Source organism: Monodelphis domestica, chromosome 7 (genome assembly GCF_027887165.1).
Source record: "Monodelphis domestica isolate mMonDom1 chromosome 7, mMonDom1.pri, whole genome shotgun sequence".
Classification (NCBI taxonomy): Eukaryota; Metazoa; Chordata; class Mammalia; order Didelphimorphia; family Didelphidae; genus Monodelphis; species Monodelphis domestica.
Genome location: NC_077233.1, coordinates 1 through 19146, shown reverse-complemented (window position 1 = coordinate 19146; position 19146 = coordinate 1). Strand labels below are relative to the sequence as shown.

General features: G+C 42.9%; 1 protein-coding gene and 1 long non-coding RNA gene across 5 annotated transcripts; one reads left to right on the top strand and one right to left on the bottom strand.

The window, feature by feature from the left end:
* Positions 1 to 10069: 10069 nt before the first annotated feature.
* LOC107650416 (uncharacterized) lies at positions 10070 to 17364 on the bottom strand. Of its 3 annotated transcripts, none has more exons than XR_008913287.1 (5): positions 15996 to 16198; positions 15233 to 15834; positions 14814 to 15085; positions 13662 to 14012; positions 10070 to 10495 (listed from the first exon to the last, which is right to left on the bottom strand). It is a non-coding gene; the product is annotated as an uncharacterized LOC107650416 (long non-coding RNA). The 3 variants fall into 3 exon arrangements; XR_008913286.1 differs by lacking the exon at positions 10070 to 10495 and adding an exon at positions 16863 to 17364 and having other exon boundaries at positions 12424 to 14012; positions 15996 to 16361; XR_008913285.1 differs by lacking the exon at positions 10070 to 10495 and adding an exon at positions 12424 to 13433.
* Positions 14999 to 19034, top strand: LOC100026376 (calcineurin B homologous protein 2-like). Of its 2 annotated transcripts, none has more exons than XM_056803983.1 (5): positions 14999 to 15278; positions 15791 to 15863; positions 16018 to 16098; positions 16193 to 16326; positions 18645 to 19034. In XM_056803983.1, exons 1-5 carry the CDS (start codon positions 15212 to 15214, stop codon positions 18791 to 18793), a joined length of 504 nt encoding a protein of 167 aa, XP_056659961.1. In that variant the 5' UTR covers positions 14999 to 15211; the 3' UTR covers positions 18794 to 19034. The 2 variants fall into 2 exon arrangements, with proteins under 2 accessions (XP_056659961.1, XP_056659960.1); XM_056803982.1 differs by lacking the exon at positions 18645 to 19034 and adding an exon at positions 17356 to 17564 and having other exon boundaries at positions 15082 to 15278.
* The last annotated feature ends 112 nt before the right edge of the window (positions 19035 to 19146 follow it).

Sequence of the window (19146 nt, the reverse complement as noted above, 5' to 3'; positions counted from 1 at the left end):
AAAAAATTAAAAAATGAGGGTGTGTCCATTGATTGGGGAATGACTAGACAAACTGTGGTATCTGATGGGGATGGAATACTATTGTGCTCAAAGGAATGATGAACTGGAGGGATTCCATGTGAACTTGAAAGACCTCCATGAACTGATGCAGAGTGAAAGGAACAGAACCAGGAGAACATTGTACACAGAGGCTGATACATTATAGCACAGTCGAATGTAACAGTCTTCTCTACTAGTAACAATGCAATGACCCAGGACAATCCTGAGGGACTTATGAGAAAGAAAGTATCCACATCCAGAGAAAGAACTGTGGGAGCAGAAATGCAGAAGGAAAACATATGATTGATCATGTAGTTCAATGGGCATATGACTGGGGGTTTGATGTTAAAAGATCACCCTGTTGCAAATATGACTAACATGGAAATAGGTTTTGAACAATGATACATTGGAATTGCTCATCAGCTCCAGGAGGGGGAAGAGAAGAGGGGGTGTGTGAATCATGTAACGATGGAAAAATATTCTAAATAAAAAAAGAAAAAACACATATGTCCATACTACTCATATCATGATAGAAGACTCAAAGCTTGACATGCAAAAAAAAAATCTCATGAAGCGAAATAAATGGAATATGGCATGTTTTGATCTGCCTCAGACTTCAATAGTTCCTTCTTTTGCTGTGAATAACATTTTCATCATGAGTCCCTTATGGTTATCTTGGAAACTTGCTTTGCTGCTAATGGCTTAGTCCTTCACAGTTGATCATCATGCAATATTTCTGTTACTGTATATGTGGTTCTCCTGGTTGCTTGCTTCACTTTGCATCAGTTCAACTACATCTTTCCAGGTTTTTCTGAAGTCATCTTGTTCATCATTTCTTATGGTGCAATAGTATTATTCCATTACAATCAGAAACCACAACTTGTTCATCCATTCCCACGTGATGGATAATCTCTCAGTTTCCAATTCTTTGCCACTACAAAAAGAATTGCTAAAAATATTTTGGTAGAGGTAGGTTCTTTTCCTTTATCTCTGATCTCTTTGAGATATAGACCTAGTAGTAGTAATGATGGGTCAAAGATATGCATAGTTTCGTGACCCTTTGAAACATGGTTCCATATTGCTCTCCAGAATGGTTATATTGGTTCACAGTTCCACCAACTGTGTATGAGTGTCCCAATTTTCCAATATCTGTCCCAAGATTTATCATTTTCCTTTTTTTGGTCATTTTAGCCAATCTGACTGGTGTGAGGTTGTGAGATTTAAAATGGTTGAGGTCTTAAAACTGTAGTGATTAAAATAGTGGAAGATATAAATTGTGATAGATATAAGAGAGGTTGAGTAAATTTGACCGCAGAAATATGTTTCACTACAGTGTCTTGGGTTTAAAATCAAATATAAGTTGGACGCCAGGGAAATATTCCCAATTATTCAAATACCCAAGTCAATTGGGTTTTATAGAGATTTTTAATTAACAATACAATGAGTAATCAAAGAAGGAGAGAGAGAGAGTAAGAAAAGAATCAGTTTTTTAACACTCACCACAAGGTCTGACTAAACAAGGATTTCTAATGACACCAGGCCAGCAGCATCTCAGCTGCTTTCACCAGCTGCCTCCTCCATCTGAATGTTTCAGAATCAGTCTCCTCAGAATTAGTCTCTCCAATCTGAATGTTTCAGAATGACCTCCCAGCTCTTCCCTGAGCTCTTATTTTTAAGAGCAAAATCTTCTCTGTCACCTCCCCTAAGTCCTTACATCTACCAATCACTGTAGATGTTTCTAAAGGACCGCCCATTCTTAGCCCACACCTAAGAAGGTGTGGATTTTTGAGTAATTCACACCAGGAAAGCTCTGAGTAAGTTTTCCATTTCTTTGTTCCTTGTAAATTCACAAGTTGTTTGACCTTTATAGGTACTTAGCTTAAGAAAAGTATGGGTTTAAGTACTTTTCATCGTTCAGAAAAGAGTTTACAACTTTATCTTCCTCTAGGGCAGACCCAAGTAGGTAAAGTAGAATTCTCACATTCCTGCTTTAAGTAGAGTTCACTGCCCAAATGGGGAATGGTCTTAATCCAATCTTATAAAGTAGGGTCTGGGAAATTTTAAGGTTTACAATCCCCCCTGATGATCATTGGGAGACTAGTCTCCCCATTGATCATTTAACATAATCATTTTGTAGTTCTAAATGCACTTCTAACTATAGATATACACAATATTCAATTTTCTAAGAGAAATTAGAACAGTGAGGGAGGAAATAGAAAAGAAAAGAAAGCAAAACCAATGTTTTCCTGGGCGCATTGACAGAAAGCCAAATTAGGGGTAGTCCCTTTTGGCATGAATGTATACATTTACAATAAATCTTCAATCAAAGTTCAGTTCAATCAATCATATCCAAAGTTCATTCTTGATCTTCTTGATGAAGTGTAGGTTTTCCGGTATCTTTCTGCAACAGTTCATTCTCTGGATATAAAAGTTTCAAGCTTCTTTCTTGAAGATCTTTTCTCAAACAAAATCAAATCTTGAATTTTTTATAAAAGTACAATCTTAAACAAAAAATCAAAATTCTTGGATTTTTATAAGAATACAATCTCAAACAAAAAATTCAAAAATTCTTAGATTTTAAATTAAAATACAAGGTGGTATCTCAGAGTTGTTTTGTATTTAATCAATAGTGATTTGAAGTATGGATAGTGTAATTTCTTCCTCTAAGAATTGCCTGTTTATATCATTTGACCATTTTTCAGTTGGGGAATGGTATTTGACACAGTTTTCTATATAGTTGAAAAATGAGGCCTTTGTCAGACATTTGCAACAAGTCCCCCCACCCCCACTTGTTCATTCCCTTCTAATCTTGGTTGTATTGGGGTTTGTTTGACCCCTCCCCAAAAATTTTAAGCTTAATTTTTTCAAAATTATCCATTTCATTTTTTGTAATGTTCTTTATATCTTTTTTTAAATCATAAATTCTTCCCCTAATTTGTTTATAGTGTCATCCTGTATTTTTAGACCAAGTATTCATTTTGATTTTATCTTCATATTGTAATAGATAGTAATTCTGAGGGTGTCTATTGATTGATTCTGGATAACTAATGGATCATGTTTGTCTGCCCTCCTCCCTTTATGTCTCCCTTCCTCCCCCCAAGAACAATTTCTGAACTTTCTGCCACTGTGTTGGAATAAACAACAATGGGAATATCCATAGAGAAGAAATTTCAAGACTGACAGTTGGTGGGGAAAGGGGCAATTGGGATTGGTGGTTGGGTCTAGCACTTCCTTCCTTCCTGACTTCCTTCCTGGTGTTGGAGGTGGGAGGAGTGTTGACTTCCTAGTCTGGATTAGGAGTGCCTTTACTCAGTTCAGCCTGAAGATACAGGCCCAACTAGCTCTTAAGGTTAGAACTGTTCTTGTTGCTTTCTGTCTACTGCTAAGATTCTGAAATTGACAAAACTAGCACAGGTAGAGTGTAGATGGGAGTGGGAGAAACCTTCTACCAGCCTGTGAAGCCTGGCCTCACAGCTCCAAAGCTGAGAAGGACTCCAATCTTATTTAGGGATCTCCCTCTTCCTTTTTCTCCTGATATCTCTCCAATCCAATCTGGTTATTAAAATTTCTCTTATTAGAATATCGCAGTCAGATAAGTGGACTATCTTTTCTGGGCATAGAGGGAGCTGAACATCAGCTCTGTCATTCAATGACAAATGGTCCTTATCGGACCCCTGCTGCTGCCTCTTGGCAGGGGGCATCTCTCACCTTTGCCTCACCAGCAGCAATATCCCCCCTCTCTCTTAAACTCCTCCATTCCCTGCTACAAACCTTCCTTATCCCCTGTTTTTCCAATCCCCCCATCTTTCCCTATAAGTATTACACCCCTTTCAATCTCCCTTCCTCCCCTCTTCAGAAGCCTTTCAGCTTCCCCCTTTCTTCAGTTTCACTCAGTGTGAACTATGATGCTTTAGGGAAAAATACTCTTTTCTCTTCTTTAACTCAAGTAAGGGTTTATTGGGAAAGACAGGAAAGGATGGAGGACAAGGTAAAAGGGATGGGGTTTTCCATCTTCTCTACAAGGAGCCTTGGTTTGGAGGATATTGGGGAAATGACAATCAGTCATTAGCAGAGACAGCCAGAGAGATAGGAGGACAACTGTCTTTCTTCTTCTTCTTTCTCTGTCAATCAGCCAGGTAACCTCAGCCAGTCAGCAAAAGCTTCAGGGTCTCTACCATCAGCCACCAGCAGCCAAAAACTTAATCCAAAAGCCTCTCAGCCCAGTTCAGAATAATACAGCTGTTGGCTTGGCTCCAACTGCTTCTCCTGATAACATTCCAAATCGGAATTCTCATTTGACTGACAGATGATGTCCTTTGCAAGCATGCCATATAAATTCTTTCCTTTACATCCCTCCCTTTTTTGTCTTCAAAATTTGCAATCACAAATTTTAATGATCCTCACCTTTGGGATATTCTAGCTATCTATTCTTAACTCTATACTATCTTAAATATTCTTTTACCCTCCCAAAATAATAAATCCTAACTTATCTTGGCTGTTCTGTCTACCTAGTTCTATGCTAAGATTGGGTATAGGAAGATAGTTTAGGTAATAGGGATTTACATGAACATGGTTATGACATAATAAATCATGTAACAATATTTGAACAATTTCTATAACATTTTGAATATGCAACTGTCTTATCTCCTATTGTTTATAATTCAACTAAGTAAAACTGTCTATTACTAATAATTGCTAACCTAAAATTACAATGCAATCTAAATTCTATACTTAAGTAGTTCTATGTCTGTCTCTATTTCCCTAAGACTTTGAACAAATTCTCTAATCTGTCCCTATAATTAGTCATTAGAACATTAATACATTATCCTAATATAATTAGTGTGTTAGTAAATTAGTATTTACATGTGTACATAGGTTGTGCCTATACAGATTTACATATGTAAATCTTTATGCAATGTTCATGATTTCTGTGAAAACTCATGCAGATAAGAAATATCTTTGTCTGTTTGAATTTTCCACAGAAATTTCATATCAGTGTGACTTTTGTGTTATGCAGCTATGCTGTACGTTGTATACTTACCCATTCCATGAGATATCTTCCTATGTTATATTTCTATGTAGTATGTGTATGCATATATGTGATGTTAACATGTATGATGCATTCTTACATATATCCTCATGATCAAAAGTCCAAACTTTCAAAGTCCTTCCATGTCCTTTTATGTTGATTGTATAAACTCTGTCTTCATCTTCTGATCAGCATACCACTCTCTTGTCTTCTTTCACTCTTGATTGAAGACCTGCGTTCTTCAATTCAAGAACCACTGGAACAATCAGGAAATGCTAGAACAATTGGGAACATGCATGCATATAAAGTTTTTACATGTGCATGCATGTAAGATTGAAATTTTCATTTGTGCATGGAAGTAAGCTGTGAGTTTCTCATGAATGCTTGTCAGAATTCATCAGTTATTCTTCATGAGTGGAAGTAAGCATTACATGTGTTCATCTTCATGCATGGAAGTAAGCTTTATTTATGTTCATTTTCATGGGTGGGTGTAAGCATAATAGTATAGTGCATAAGTTCTTAGAATTTTGTTAAGAATTTGATTTGAAGTTTGCTAATCTTTTTGATGTTTGACATTTTTTCACAAGGAGGTTTATTGTATGTTTATTTTAATTGTGTCTTGGAGAGAGAATTTGGATTTAATGTGTTTCTTTTGATAATGGAGTTATGTTTTAATTTGAAATAACATTGTTTCTTTCTGTTCTGTTATTATGGCTGGCAGATAGTCTGTATAAAATATGTAGAGATTTTCTCTTTGACTGCTAATCTTTTAAATGCATGTTTTCCTTTTGTCTGTGTTGTTGGCTCTATTCCTTTCAGTAACTGTGTTATTTGCTTCAGGGGTGCTTTCCTGTTACCATTTTAACATGTGCAATTCTTTCTTGCCTGTACTTTTGTTCATACTGTAGTCTTATGGACTTTCCTTTGATTTCCATAGGGACTGTTATTGATTGTTGACTATTTTCCTAGGGCTATTCATGTTGCTGCTCATGACTAGGGCTTTTTGTTTTCTTCATCAGATGTCATTTGTATGTATCTTCATTGATGACATGTCCACATTGTTGTGTCTAGTGAGGTATCTGAAACTATGAGGTAATATCTTCATGGTATACCCTCCCTCTCTCCCTTCCCCCAGTAGAGATTGCTTTAGGGTGAAGGCTGAGAGAAATGGATAACCTGTTTCAGTTTTCATCTATAACTTGATGTTAAAGTCTTTGATAACAAATTCATCCAATGGGAATCTATGCTTTCATAGCATTGTAGGTGTTTGTGTCTGTCATAGTTATGAAGTTACTAAATAAAATACAAATATAGGAGTGTCCTTGTTGTTGTTGAATTACTTGTTCTTCTTTTGCTGGAATATTTTATTTTCTACCTAAGACTAATCTACATTCTCATAAGGTTTTGTGTTATATGTTACCCTATGGAACTCCAACTAATCTTGGTTTCACTCTTACAGCATGAATGGTATTTGTCATGTTTTTGAAGTTAGAGAATAGACATGAAATTGTGTATATATCTCTCCTCCTCCAGTTCTCAATATGTTCCTTGATATCCACCTTCCCATTCAAAAATCTGTATCTATACAAGCCATGTAATTCAACTTCTCTATAAAGTCATCTTCATTATCAACCCCCTAATCTTGCATAAAGTTCTTCTAATGGTATACAACTTGTTCTGTGCCCAAAGAATATCTCATCATCATAATCTTGGTAAGATTTTGATTGTACTGGTTTCAGGTATTCAATTTTCTCACATGTGTCCCACACATCCCCTTCTTTGTCTACCTCTTCATAAAGCTTATAAAATTGGTAAGGCATTTGTTCTAAATCATCTTGATCCATTATTATTACACCCTCTGGAATTCCTTCTGATTCAGCATCTGATTCTGAGTTGCTGAATCCAATCCTTAAGTTATTCATTGGATTTTGTTCAGTGTCATGTAAACTTGTGTCAGATGTGGGTAACTCTGGCTTTGTGTGTTGCTCTAAGCCTATGTCACCCAGCTTCTGTGTTTCTTAAATCAGTTTCTAGTTGTTTCTCACTACTAAGCTTTAGATGTTCATTTTGAATTGGTAAACTTGATGGTATGGGGTTGGCTTCTTCTTGCAGATATTGAATATTGTTACTAATATTTATAGATCCCACTCCATCACCAGTCTGAGGTTTATGTTCATCTTCACTCTCTTTTGACTGTGCAGAGATAGAAATCTATCCCTCTATGTTGTTATTTTCTTTTGGGAATAAGTTTAGTACATCTGCATTTTCCCCTGCATCATCAATAGAATGTGTGCCTTCATTCTTTCCCACAGTACTACGTACATGTGTTACTGGCTGTGTAGCTAAGGTGTGTATTGTCACTGAATCACTGTTCATTCCTTTGCTACTGTCTGCCAGCTGTATACATGGATCAATTAACTCTTTTTGATTCAATTCATTTCCTATGAAGTCTTCATATGAGGTTGATTGTACTATATCCTCTACTACATTGGAACATGAATTTAAATCATAGCTGTTGCTTATCTCACATAAGTTTATTTGGCCAGATTCCCCTCTGCCACTTAGAATGTTGGCTTCAAGTCTGCCATTTGAATCCTTGGTTGTTCTTTCAGTTACTAAGACTTCCATTCCATCCCTCTTTTCAAATTCAACTGTCATGTCACCTCCATTACTTTGAATAGGATTATTGTTTTCAAATGCAATTTCATTTTCAGTGAATTTTGTCTTATCAAAATCAATCATTGCTGGATGGAAGGTTTCAGCTTCTGGATTCAAGTTAGATGTTATTTCTAAGGGATTTTGTGCCATATAGCTATTGGATGATTTAATTGAGTTTGGTGGGATGTCATGCAAATCTGTGAATGGTTTCAAAGCATTTTCATCTTTAGTAACAGTAACCTGCAGGGAATTGAAATTTTCTTTGTAGCTCTCAGTAACTCCTGCTTGAGTTTTTGTCTTTTACAAAATTCAATCCCAGAGCCCAATCTACACTGAAAAAAATTCTCTAATAATGATTTGACTTCATTTGTACTTTTTTTCCTGTGTGGTTACTATGCAGGATTTCTCTAAGTCTCATATCAATTGCTATTTGTGAAATAATTTCTTTTATTTCTAAATCTATCTCTTTTACTTGTCTCTGCTTTTCTCTTGATTTATTGCATGTGCTATCACTCACAGATTCACTTTCTTGCACAAATTTTTCACCATTTCTCATCTTTTTTCTACCATTTTTAACAGCAGCCTCTTTTTTACTATTTCTTCTATCTCCATGTATCAAACTACATACCTTAAAGGCCTGGCTTCATAATTCCTTCCTAACCATGTCTGAATATTTAGGTTTGGCTCCAGCTTTAATGACATGTTACATCTCTTGCAAATCAGATGCTTGCTTTGTAGATTTTAGCTTCCAATGAGAACAGCAAGTGGAATTCTGTTTTCTGTATCTATTTTGTGTGGTCCTCTTGTTAATTTCATGTTTCTTCTTCAAAAAACAATTTTTTATCAAGTGTGCTCTCTTGTGACAGAAGAAGAATTGCCTAGTCTCTCTAGTTTCTCTCTGCACTGGTTTTGGTTTTGTGTAACTAGATTTTGTGTAAGTCCTAACAGTGTTTAGTTTCTTGATTTCCTCTATCTCCTTTTCTCTAAGATTTTTCTCTGTTACTTCTAATTTATTTTTTAAGTCTTGCATTTGTTTATGCTGTTCTGAATGATTATCATGGAGGTAACTAGCTGTTTCACATAGTTCTATCAGAATGACTGTGTCATATTTAGGGAAATAATGTTTAAAGAAGTTCTTTAAATGAGGTGTGCAGCCTCTCAAAAACTGTCTCTGTACGTGACTGGAAGATGCCTCGCTATTAGCCTCTAGACCCAATATTGATTCTGCCATTTCTGAGAGATGATCAATGAATGTGGCTGGATGTTCCCCTTTGTTTTCCATGAGTTTATCAAACCTTGCCCATGCATTAATTAAGCTTTGAGCAACATTGCTTTATAGCCTGGAGCAAGTCTTCCCTTTATTTCCTTAAGTAGGACATGCTAGTGGGGTTTGCAAAATCTAGATCTTCCCTTAGCTCCTCTGTGGGCCAACTAGTTAAGTTGTTATCAGTCCTAGTCTTTTCAAGGAATTGCCTTTCCCCTAAACTAAACAAAACAGTTCATACAGGAGAAATTCTACATCTTCAAAATCTGGGTCAAACATCCTAAAAACACGTTTCAGTTCTTTCTGTGTTTTGAAAGGTTGTTCTATGAAATTTGGGAAATGTCTCTTTAGGGATTCAAGTTCCTAAGATGTAAACTGCCCGTGGACTTTAGATTGTAGTACACATGTTGTACTGGGTAGCTTGGTGACCTCCTTTAGTGGACAAATCTTTTCTGGTTCACTATCAGACTTAGTGTCCTTGTCACCTTCATTTCCCTTGGCATTGACCTTAGATTTCTTTGCCTTCCTTTTTTTTCTTTAGGTCCACTATTTGCCTGGCCATTGTTCTTGTCCTTAACCTAATCAAGCCTTTTTTCCTTGATCAATTCCTCAAACAAGTTCTTAATGATGTTTTCCCAGGTTGTTATCTATCACTATCTGTTCTGCCTTTTTGGGGATCACAAATCTATAAAACTTCTTTAAATAGGGAGATAACATAAACCTGAGTCAAAACCTGCCACAGTATGGGTTCAGTCTGAAATGTCAACTGCAGTATAAACATGGTTGTGTTGCCAATGTATTCCAGAGAATCGAATATCATGTGTGTCATTTTGCTATAAAGTATATTGTAGACCTAGAATCCAGTAATAGCTGCCAACACCACAACTCCACAGATAACCTGCTTAAACATGTCTTCTACTAGTGTTTCTAAGGGATTTTGTGGTTCTGTCATTTAGGGGGTGCCAATCTGTAATAGATAGTAATTCCTGAGGGTGTATATTGATTGATACTGGTTAACTAATGGATCAAGGTTTGCCTACCCTCCTCTCTTTATGTCTCCATTCCTCCCCCCCTTTCAATCTCCCTTTCTCCCCTCTTCAGAAGCTTTTCAGTTTCCTCTCCCCCTTCTTCAGTAACAGTGTGAACTATGATACTTTAGAGAAAATACTCTTTTCTCTTCTTGAACTCAAGTAAGGGTTTATTGGGGAAGACAGGAAAGGATGAAGGATAAGGTAAGAGGGATAGGGTTTTCCCTATTCTCTACAGGGAGCCTTGGTTTGGAGGATATTGGGGAAATGGTAATCAGTCACTAGCAGAGACAGCCAGAGAGATAGGAGGACAACTGTTTTTCTTCTTTTTCTATCATCCAGCCAGGTAACCTCAGCCAATCAGCAAAAGCTTCAAGGTCTCCACCATCAGCCACCAGCAGCCAAAAGCTTAGTCCAAAAGCCTCTCAGCCTAGTTCAGAATAATCCAGATGAATTTTCTTGTTATTTTTTCTAGGTCTATGAAAAAAAAAGTTTTTGGGTAGTTTGAATGTATGGCACTGAATAGGCAAATTAATATAGGCATGCTTATCATTTTCACTATATTGGATTATGAGCAAAAATTAATACTTTTCCAATTATTTAGATCTGACTTTGTGTGAAGAATGTTTTGTAATTGTGTTCATATAGTTTCTGGGTTTGTTTTGGTAGGTATACCTGCAGGTATTTTATGTTGTCTAGAGTGATTTTGAATGGAATTTCATTTTCTATCTGTAGGACTTAAATTAATATCCAGCAGCTCCAAGTATTAATTTTATAATGTGTATTAATAATCACTTGAAGTAGAAGGAATGAAAAGGAAATAGAAGTATAAAACCTAATTATTTAACAAAATTAAGAACATGTGAACAAGTTCTCCTTGTCTGTTTAAAAGTCTCACTCCACCAAAGCATTTTCAGGAAGAGAAGAGAAGATAGATAGATAGATGATAGATAGATAGATAGATAGATAGATAGAGACAGGGCTATGCCAAATTTATATCCTCCCTAAGTGAACACATAATGTGAGGAGAGTGGGGTGCTGGGAATTGTAGTTTTTAGGGTAACAGATTCTAATTACACATATCTCTTGCTGTTGGACTTTGTTGGTAGTAAATAGAAATGTTGATGATATATGTAGGTTCATTTTGTATCCTTCAACTGGTTGTTAATTATTTCAATTTTATTTTCATTGTCTATTCTAATTCTTTTGGTTTCTTTTTTCTGCTTTGATTGCTATAGTGAGCATTTCTAGTACCATATTAAACAGTAGTATTGATATTGGGCATCTTTGATGTCCCCCTGATCTTGTTGGGAAGAGTGTTAATCTATGCCCATTACAAATATTGTTGGTTTTAGATAGATACCATTTATCACTTTAAGGAAGGTTCAATTTATCCCAATTTTTAAAAATAATGAATGGGGTTATAGAAGGAACTAATATGTAATGTATTTTTTTGTATCTCTAGAAATAATCATATGGTGTCTGTTGGTTCTGTTCTTGATCTGGTCAATTTTGCTGATGGTTTTCCTAATATGGAACCATCCCTGAGTTTCCTTAGTTCATAATTCTTGCAATATAATGCTGTAATCTGATTGCTAGTGTTTTATTTAAAATTTTTGCATCAATATTCATTAGGGAGATTTGTCCATAGTTTTCTTTCTCTGTTTTGACTTTTTCTGGTTTAGGTGTCATTAAAAGAGTTTGGAAGGATTCTTTCTTCCCCTATTTTTCCAAATAGCGTATCTTGTATTGGAGTTAGTTGTTCTTTGAATGTTTGGTAGAACTCACTTCTGAATCCATCTGGCCCTGAGGGAGTGGGGAGTGCTTTTTCTTAGGAAGTTCTTTGATGGTTTGTTTAATTTCTTTGTCAGTGATGGGATTGTTTAAATATTCTATTTCCTCTTTAGTTCATCTGGGTAGTTTATATTTTTGTAAGTGTTATAATTAAAATCAATTTTCTACCAGTTATTATTTTTCATAAAGTTTATTAATAGAAAAGGTAGATCAGCATAGATTAAATCTCATCCTTTACTCTAAGTTCTTAGACCATGTGTAGCCTAGCCTGCTGACATCCTCCTCTCTCCCATTACCTGTCTCTCCCTGCCAGAGTCTGTCAAAAAGGCCCAGGTTGGCCCTGCCCCCCTTCTTTTATTGATTTTTGCAGACGCTGTGCTGGCATTTGAAGAATGTTGCACTGTCCCGTCAGCAAACCAGGAAGGGGAGGGTGAACTTCCCTCAACACATAAGTAGTCATTTATTTCACTAAGATTGTCATATTTTTGAGATATAATTGGGCAAAACTTCTAATAACAATAAAAATAACTTCTAATAATTGCTTTAATTTCTTCTTCATTGCCTTTTTCATTTTTGATACTGGTAATTAGGTTTTTAAAATCCAAATAATCAATGGTTTTTCTATTTTATTTTTCATAAAACCAACTCCCTATCTGGTAGTTCAATGATTTTCTTTCTTACTTTCAATTTTATTAATCTCTCCCTTGATTTTCAGGATTTTCACTTTGGTGTTTCAATGGGGATTTTAAATTTATTCTTTGCATGCCCAACTTGTTGATTTGCTCTTTCTGTATTTTATTGATGTAAGCTTTTGAGGATGTAAATTTCCCTCCACGTACAGCTTTGCTGCATTGCACGAGTTTTGCTATGTTGCCTCTTTTTTCCTGCTGCTCTTTGTTGAGCATCCTCGTCTGAGAAGCATGCACTTAATGTGTCTGCTTTCCTACACTTGGGTATGATGTTTTGATGCCTGATTTTCATGGTCAGTTTTGGGGAAGTTGCCAGGAACGACTGAGGAGAAGGTGCCGCCCTTTCTGTCCCATTTTCTTTCCTTTGGCTGATCAGCACTCTCTGAATGGTAGATGGTCCTGGCTGCAGTGTCAGTGAAGGTCTTCCAGAATGTCAACCATTAGGTCAAGAGCTTGCAGAAATTCATGCTGGCTAATCTCTGCCAAGCCCACCAAGCAGAAGGAGAGAGGCAGGACACGCGCCTTCCAGCATGGCAGCTGCTCACCATTGTGCATCAATTTCCCATTCTTTCGCTCCACTTTCCAGCTTTCTGGACTGTCTAAGATTAGGCCAGTGATCAGTGGAGTCCATTCAGTCAGAAATACCGAAAATTTATTGTCTTGATTTTTTTTCAGATTCGAATAGTCGAATGACAAATACAAGCAAGGCTTTAGCTCTGCAAAGGGCACAACTCTGAGGCTGCTCTGTGCTTGATCATGTTGACAAAACACAATTAAGTTCACGTTCAAATGTTCAGGATTAAAACCCATCTCTCGAAGGCAACAACAACTGGGGGAAATGTTCTGCCGTGGTTGACACCAATTCTTTTGACATTCCGGTAACAGCACTGGCGCAGGAGCTGATTTACCAATGTCTCATCAAGTCCTAAAAACTGAGTAATGCATTCTGGCCAGGCTTTACCCACTGCCCTGGGCAGCAGCCTATACCCACCACTCTGGCTAGTCTATACTTTTAGCCAGTCTATACCTGCTGCTCTACCCTGTATACCCACCACTCTGGCTAGCCTATACTCACTGGCTAGTCTACACCCACCACTTTAGCCAGTCTATATCTGCTGCTCTACCCTGTATACCCACCACCCTGGCCAGTCTATACTCACCTCTCTGGTCAGCCTTTTATCAGTAGCTCCACACACTGCTGCCAGATCTTTATTCGGTGCTTAGCACAGGTGCCAAGGTCTCTCTCCCACGACACCCATTCTTGGTGAGGGAGCACCACCAGATAAGACCAATACGAGTGCTCCTTGAGGATGCAGGAAGAGGGCTGTCTTGGGGGATGCCCTTCCTGCTCCTCTTTGGCTTGGTCCAACCACATGTGGCCTGGCACGTTCCAGAGGGGGTGCCCCACTGGAGGTAGATGGAGAGGGAGAGCCTCCAGAAATATGCTGAAACACTGCCCAAGGAAGAGACTTCTGGGGAGGAGATATCTGTGTCCAGGCCCTGAAGACAACCTGATGGAAAAGGAATTGGGGGTATTCAGGGGGAGTTGGGTGGGCTTGGGGTGTGGGGGAGATTCTAACCAGCCATCAAGGCTGGACCAGAGTGAGCAGGAGGAAGTCGTAGCAAGGAGGGAGGAGGGAGGGTCTTTTGGGTCTCCCTTGATGCACTTGGGCTCCTTTCTTCCACAGAGGTTTGGCGAAGGGCTCTCCAGACTTGCTTTTCCCCGTTTCTTTCTGTCTGTGGGTTTATGCGCTGCTCCAGATCATGGCTCTCCCTTGGGTCCTCAGCCTCCTCAGCTCCACCTTCGTTCTTTGTACCATTTGGCCCGTCCTTCTCTGGGTATTTTGCCATCTCTCTGTGGATGCCTGTCTTGGACCACCCCCACCTTCTCTGTCTCTGTCCCCTCCCTCCTCCCCTCCCCCAGCCCTTCTCCTGCCTCTGGGAGGGGCTCCGAGTGCAGCTCCCATTCCAGCTCCCGTCTGGCCCCCGAACCTGGCCTAAGAGTACAGAGACTTCCCAAACCTGGAGCAATGCGCGTGGGCTTAAGGCGAACCACAGAGTCCTTTTCCCTCTCAGCCCCTGGCCAGGGTCTCCCTGCTCTCTTCTGCTCACCTGTGCCCCGGCTTCTTTCGACTGCGTTTGCCTTGATCTCGGGCCCTCTGACCCTACCCCCCCCCCCTTTTCTGCTGTTGGGGGAGGGCCAGGGCCAGGCAGAAGCAGTGTGGGGGTGGGAAAGGCTCTTGGCCTGGTCTTTGGACGCATTTCGGGAGCCCCTCCCGCCTTTGGGTGGCCATTGGTTTCCAGGACGTTACCCTCCGGTTCTCTGCGATCCCCAAGCACTTGTCGGTCCTAAAGGCCAGCACCGGGTGCTTTCCGAAGAGCCCTGAATATCGCCTTTGTTCTCTTGGCCACTGAGGAGTGTGGGAGGCCCGGCTCGGAGGAGTTCCAGAATCCCCGAGAGCCTACTGGGGGCGGTTGGATGCCGCCTCGGACCTTCCAAACCCAGTAAGGGGGCCTTTCTTTTCAAGGTTCGGTGTCTCAAGGGGACCTGCTGACAGGCGAGGCTTCGAGGACGCCTGAATCCCTAGGCCAAGTGTAGGAGGCAGAGCTTCGGAGCGGGACTCCGCCCTGAGCCCCTCCCAGCCCCAGCCCCAGGTCCCCGGACCCTGGACTCCCCGGGACCCGCCCTCCCCCCGAGAAAGGCCCAGCCATGGGCTCTCACTTCTCCCACCTCTCGGAATTGGAAGACTTGGACTTGATCCAGAAGGAGACCGGCTGTGAGTGGCACTGCCGCGGACCCAGGTGTTCCAGGCTTCCCGCGACCGGGGTCGGGGCTGAAGCTGGGCGGCTGGGGCGGTGGCAGGGGGGGTGGGGTAGAGGACACAGTCCCGCTGATCCTTAAGCAGAGCCAGGATTAGGCCTCGAACCCAGGCTTTCGGTGAAGTTCCGGGTGGTCAGAGGCCCCAACGGCTGAAAGGGACTAGCGGGCGCTCTCTTCTGCTCACCTTATCCAACTGGGGGCTTTGGGGGGAGGGGGAAGGGAGAGGGCTGGTCGGGCGGAGAGATCTGATCTTTGCTCAGCCCCGCCCCGCCCCGCCGTCTCTGTCCCTGGTGTGCTCCGGCATCCTGAGCCGGGGTGGGTGGGCCAGGCACGGAGCCCTGAGGCCTGGGCAAGTCTGTGCCCCCTTCCCACCCTGGCTCTGGGACCAGCGGGCTCTGACGCCGCAGCCCCAGATCTTGAGTTGGAACCCTCCAAGGCCCTGATTCTCCCCCCTCTTCCCCCGTCCAGTCTCTTTGGCCATTCTCAATCGCCTCCATCACCGCTTCCGGGCCCTGGACAGGAACAGTAAGGGATATCTGAGGTGAGGAGAGGCCTTCCCCAGCCCCTCTCCTGCCCTGCCTCCGGGCCCAGCTGAATGCCGCCCCCCAACAGATCCCTTCGGGTCGACCCCCGCCCCCCCTCTCCGGCCCCCTTTCCCGTTGGACGCGTCCACCTTCTCCCTCCTTCCCCAACAGCCGCCTGGATCTGCAGAGCATTCGCGAACTGCAAGTGAACCCTCTGGGCGACAGGATCATCAACACCTTCTTCCCCGACGGGTGAGGACGGGCCCAGGGGCGACCCTGACCCAAACCCGAGTCTCGGAGGGCCCCAGTGGAGGGAGGGGCCGAGCCGCCTCTTTCCTTCCCGCAGGGGTCAGTGTGTGGATTTCCGAGGCTTTGTGCGAGTCCTGGCTTGTTTTCGGCCGGCCGAAGAGGACGAGCCCCGCAGCGATCCCGACTCCAAGGCTCCAGAGCCTCCCAACAGCCGCCGGAACAAGCTTCTGTGTGAGTGTGACGGAGCTCGGGCAGCGGGGACACGTCTGGGGATACATCGGGGACTCGTCCAAAGCAGGGCCCGAAGGCTGGAAAGGCTCCCCCCTCCCCCCCCAGGTCTCAGCTGGTCGCGAAGGGTGGGGCCCTCCCCAGGCGGTTCTGGCCCGGAGCTTCCAGGCACTGGTGATGCCTTGCGGAGGGGCTTTGTCCCCGTCTGGGGACCGGCTCACTCGGGATTCGGCCCAGATTTGGTGGAGCCTGGTCTGGCCCTCCTTAGTCCCGTGGAGCCCCCGAGCCCCGCCCCCAGCCGGAGCTAATGTCCAAAGCAGCCCGAAGTCTTCTCTGGGGCCGGGTGGCCCTTCCAGCCCCTCCCCAGGCCCAGACTAGGACGGGTAGACTGAGGCAATGGCGGTAGGAGTCCCAGTCTCAGGCTGACCAGAACCAAAGCTCTAGGAAATGATGGAGACTGAGGAGTCCAGCACCAGGGCCAGGGGCCAGGCCAGGGCTGGGGAGCTGGGAAAACTGGCTCAGTACCTGAACTGACTTACTGAGGCAGTGATGGTGAACCTTTTAGAGGTGGAATGCCACCCCCCCCCCCCTTACTTCACAAAGGGGAGGGAGGAGGAGGATGATCCCATTGGACTGCTGGGCAGAGAGGTGGGTCTCCTGAGGAATGGCCGGTGAATGTAGAGAGTGACCCTTGTGTGCCTCCTATCTTGCTCCCATGGGCTGTTGGGTAGAGGGGCCATGGACAAAAATGTGGAGAGAGAGGGGAGCAGCTCCAGGTCCCTCTGCCTTTCTAGTAACAAACTCTGGTGGGGAGGGTGGTCTTGTGCCCCCAGAGAGCACGTGCCATAGGTTTGCCATCACTGCTACACTGAGGGAAGGTGGCTGGGAGGCTAGAGGTGTTGACCACAACAACCTGGGCAGGGTGGAGGGGATTTTGTAAAGGAAGAAAGGGCTAGTGACTGAGTGAGATGATGGCTATGTATGAGGAATGAGGACCCAGCATAGCAAATGGCCTCATCCCTTGGCCCTCAGTGGAGACAAAAGACAGGGACAGAGCGGACAGCCAGAAGCCTGTGAGAGGGGACCAAGAGCTGGGCTTTGCACCTCAGCAGCACTCTGGATTTCCTGGCGTACCAGAAGAGGAAAGGAACAGGAAGGATGGACTGGAATTGCCTGATCCCAGAGTCAGAGCTGGAGGCAGCTTAGGAGTCAGAGGAGTCAATCCCCTCTTTCCTAGATGAGGCAACAAAGGCCCAGGCAGACAAGCCCTCCCCATTTCTCTCTTGCATGGATCTATTCATATCAATATTGTGTCACTGTTCCCTCTTTGAGGCCAAGAACAGAGCTTGGTCATCATCTCTTAAGATGACTAGCTCAGGTAGCCAGCACACAGTAGGTGGTTTATAAATGGATGCAGAGTGACCATTTGCCCAAGATTGCCCGGATTCTGTCAGAAGACTGGGGTCTTCCTACTCTTGAACCAATGTTCCTGCATTCCCCCAGCCCAGGCCAATCGTTGTGTTAGGCAGGAGGACCCAAAGATGCCAACTAATCTCTTTGCTCTCAGGGTGGGAGGAACCTTGGCGGGCCCCCCAAAGTTAACAAGAGATGGAGCAGGGAATTTTGTGGGGAAGGAATCACCCTTGGCTGGGAGGGGCTGGGGGGATCTCAGGCAGGAAATGGTTCTTTCCCAAGATTCTTGGAAATGGGCAAGGAGAGATGCATCCAAACTGAGAGAAAGGTGGGGAGGGAGGGGGGCAGCCAGAACACGAAACTGACTGGCCCCAAAAGAGTGGGGAGGAGAGCATTGCCTAGCCAGCCCGGAAAGGTTTACTGGCGGCACATCTGGGAAAGCTTTTCCAGAGGAATTTCTAGTTAAATCTAGAAGCAAGAGGGAATCACTGATGTTCCCGCGGCATAGTCTGGCCAGACCATGATGCAGGCCAAGCAGTTTGGCAGCTGAGGAGTCTGAATTGGAGAGACAAGAGATGGGGCCTGGCAGATCAGTGAGGCAGTGATTACAGGGAAGTGAGAGACTGCCATGGGACCCTGGTGGGTGGGGATCTGGGCACTAGGCAGTAGACAAGCTAGTCTGGCCAGTGGGGAACCACATTCCCAAATGGAGGAGGAATTCCACCCTGGGATGTCAGAACCAGTGCCAGATACCTCGATTTCTTCCCAGAATTTGTGTACTGGGATGGGGAGTCACTCAGGTTAGGCTGGCCTTTGGTAAGCCGGGGTCCTAGAAGAGGAGACAGCGATGCTGAAGGGCCAGAAGGCTCTCTCGATGTTTTTGGGACCCAAATTCTCTTCTCTCCCAGTTGCTTTTCAGCTCTATGACCTGGATTGTGATGGCAAGATCTCAAAAGAAGAGATGTTACAGGTAGGAGAAGGGGTGTGTGTGTGTGTGTGTGTGTGTGTGTGTGTGTGTGTGTGTGTTATTATCTCTGTGTGTGGTATTTGTGTGTAGGATGTGGATCTAGAGATATGGATGAATGCTTCCCCCACCCCAATCATGTTCCTTCCTGGTGTACCCATTGGTAGGTTCAGAGAGGAGACAAGAAGGAGCTGTGTGGGCCTGGAGTAGGACTGGAGACAGTATAGCCCAGTGGAAAGGGTTCTATGTTTGTTGTCCAGAATGAGACCCAATTCCTCTTTCTCCTCTTCTGTAAAATCAGGGCATTTCTACCAGCTGATAGCCAAAATCTGTCCCAGCACTAAAATCCCCCCAGATCAGCTACAGTGGGATATGGGAATGGTCCTCCTTCTCCTTCTCCTCCTCCTCTTTCTCCTCTTGCTTCTTTTCTTCTTCTTCTTCTTCTT

Coding starts and splice junctions, on each gene's coding strand:
- LOC100026376 (XM_056803982.1), top strand. CDS start 15,212: ATGGGCTCTCACTTCTCCCACCTCTCGGAATTGGAAGACTTGGACTTG. Junction 15,279..15,790: donor GATCCAGAAGGAGACCGGCT/GTGAGTGGCACT, acceptor TCCCCCGTCCAG/TCTCTTTGGCCATTCTCAAT. Junction 16,327..17,355: donor CCGCCGGAACAAGCTTCTGT/GTGAGTGTGACG, acceptor CTTGGCCCTCAG/TGGAGACAAAAGACAGGGAC.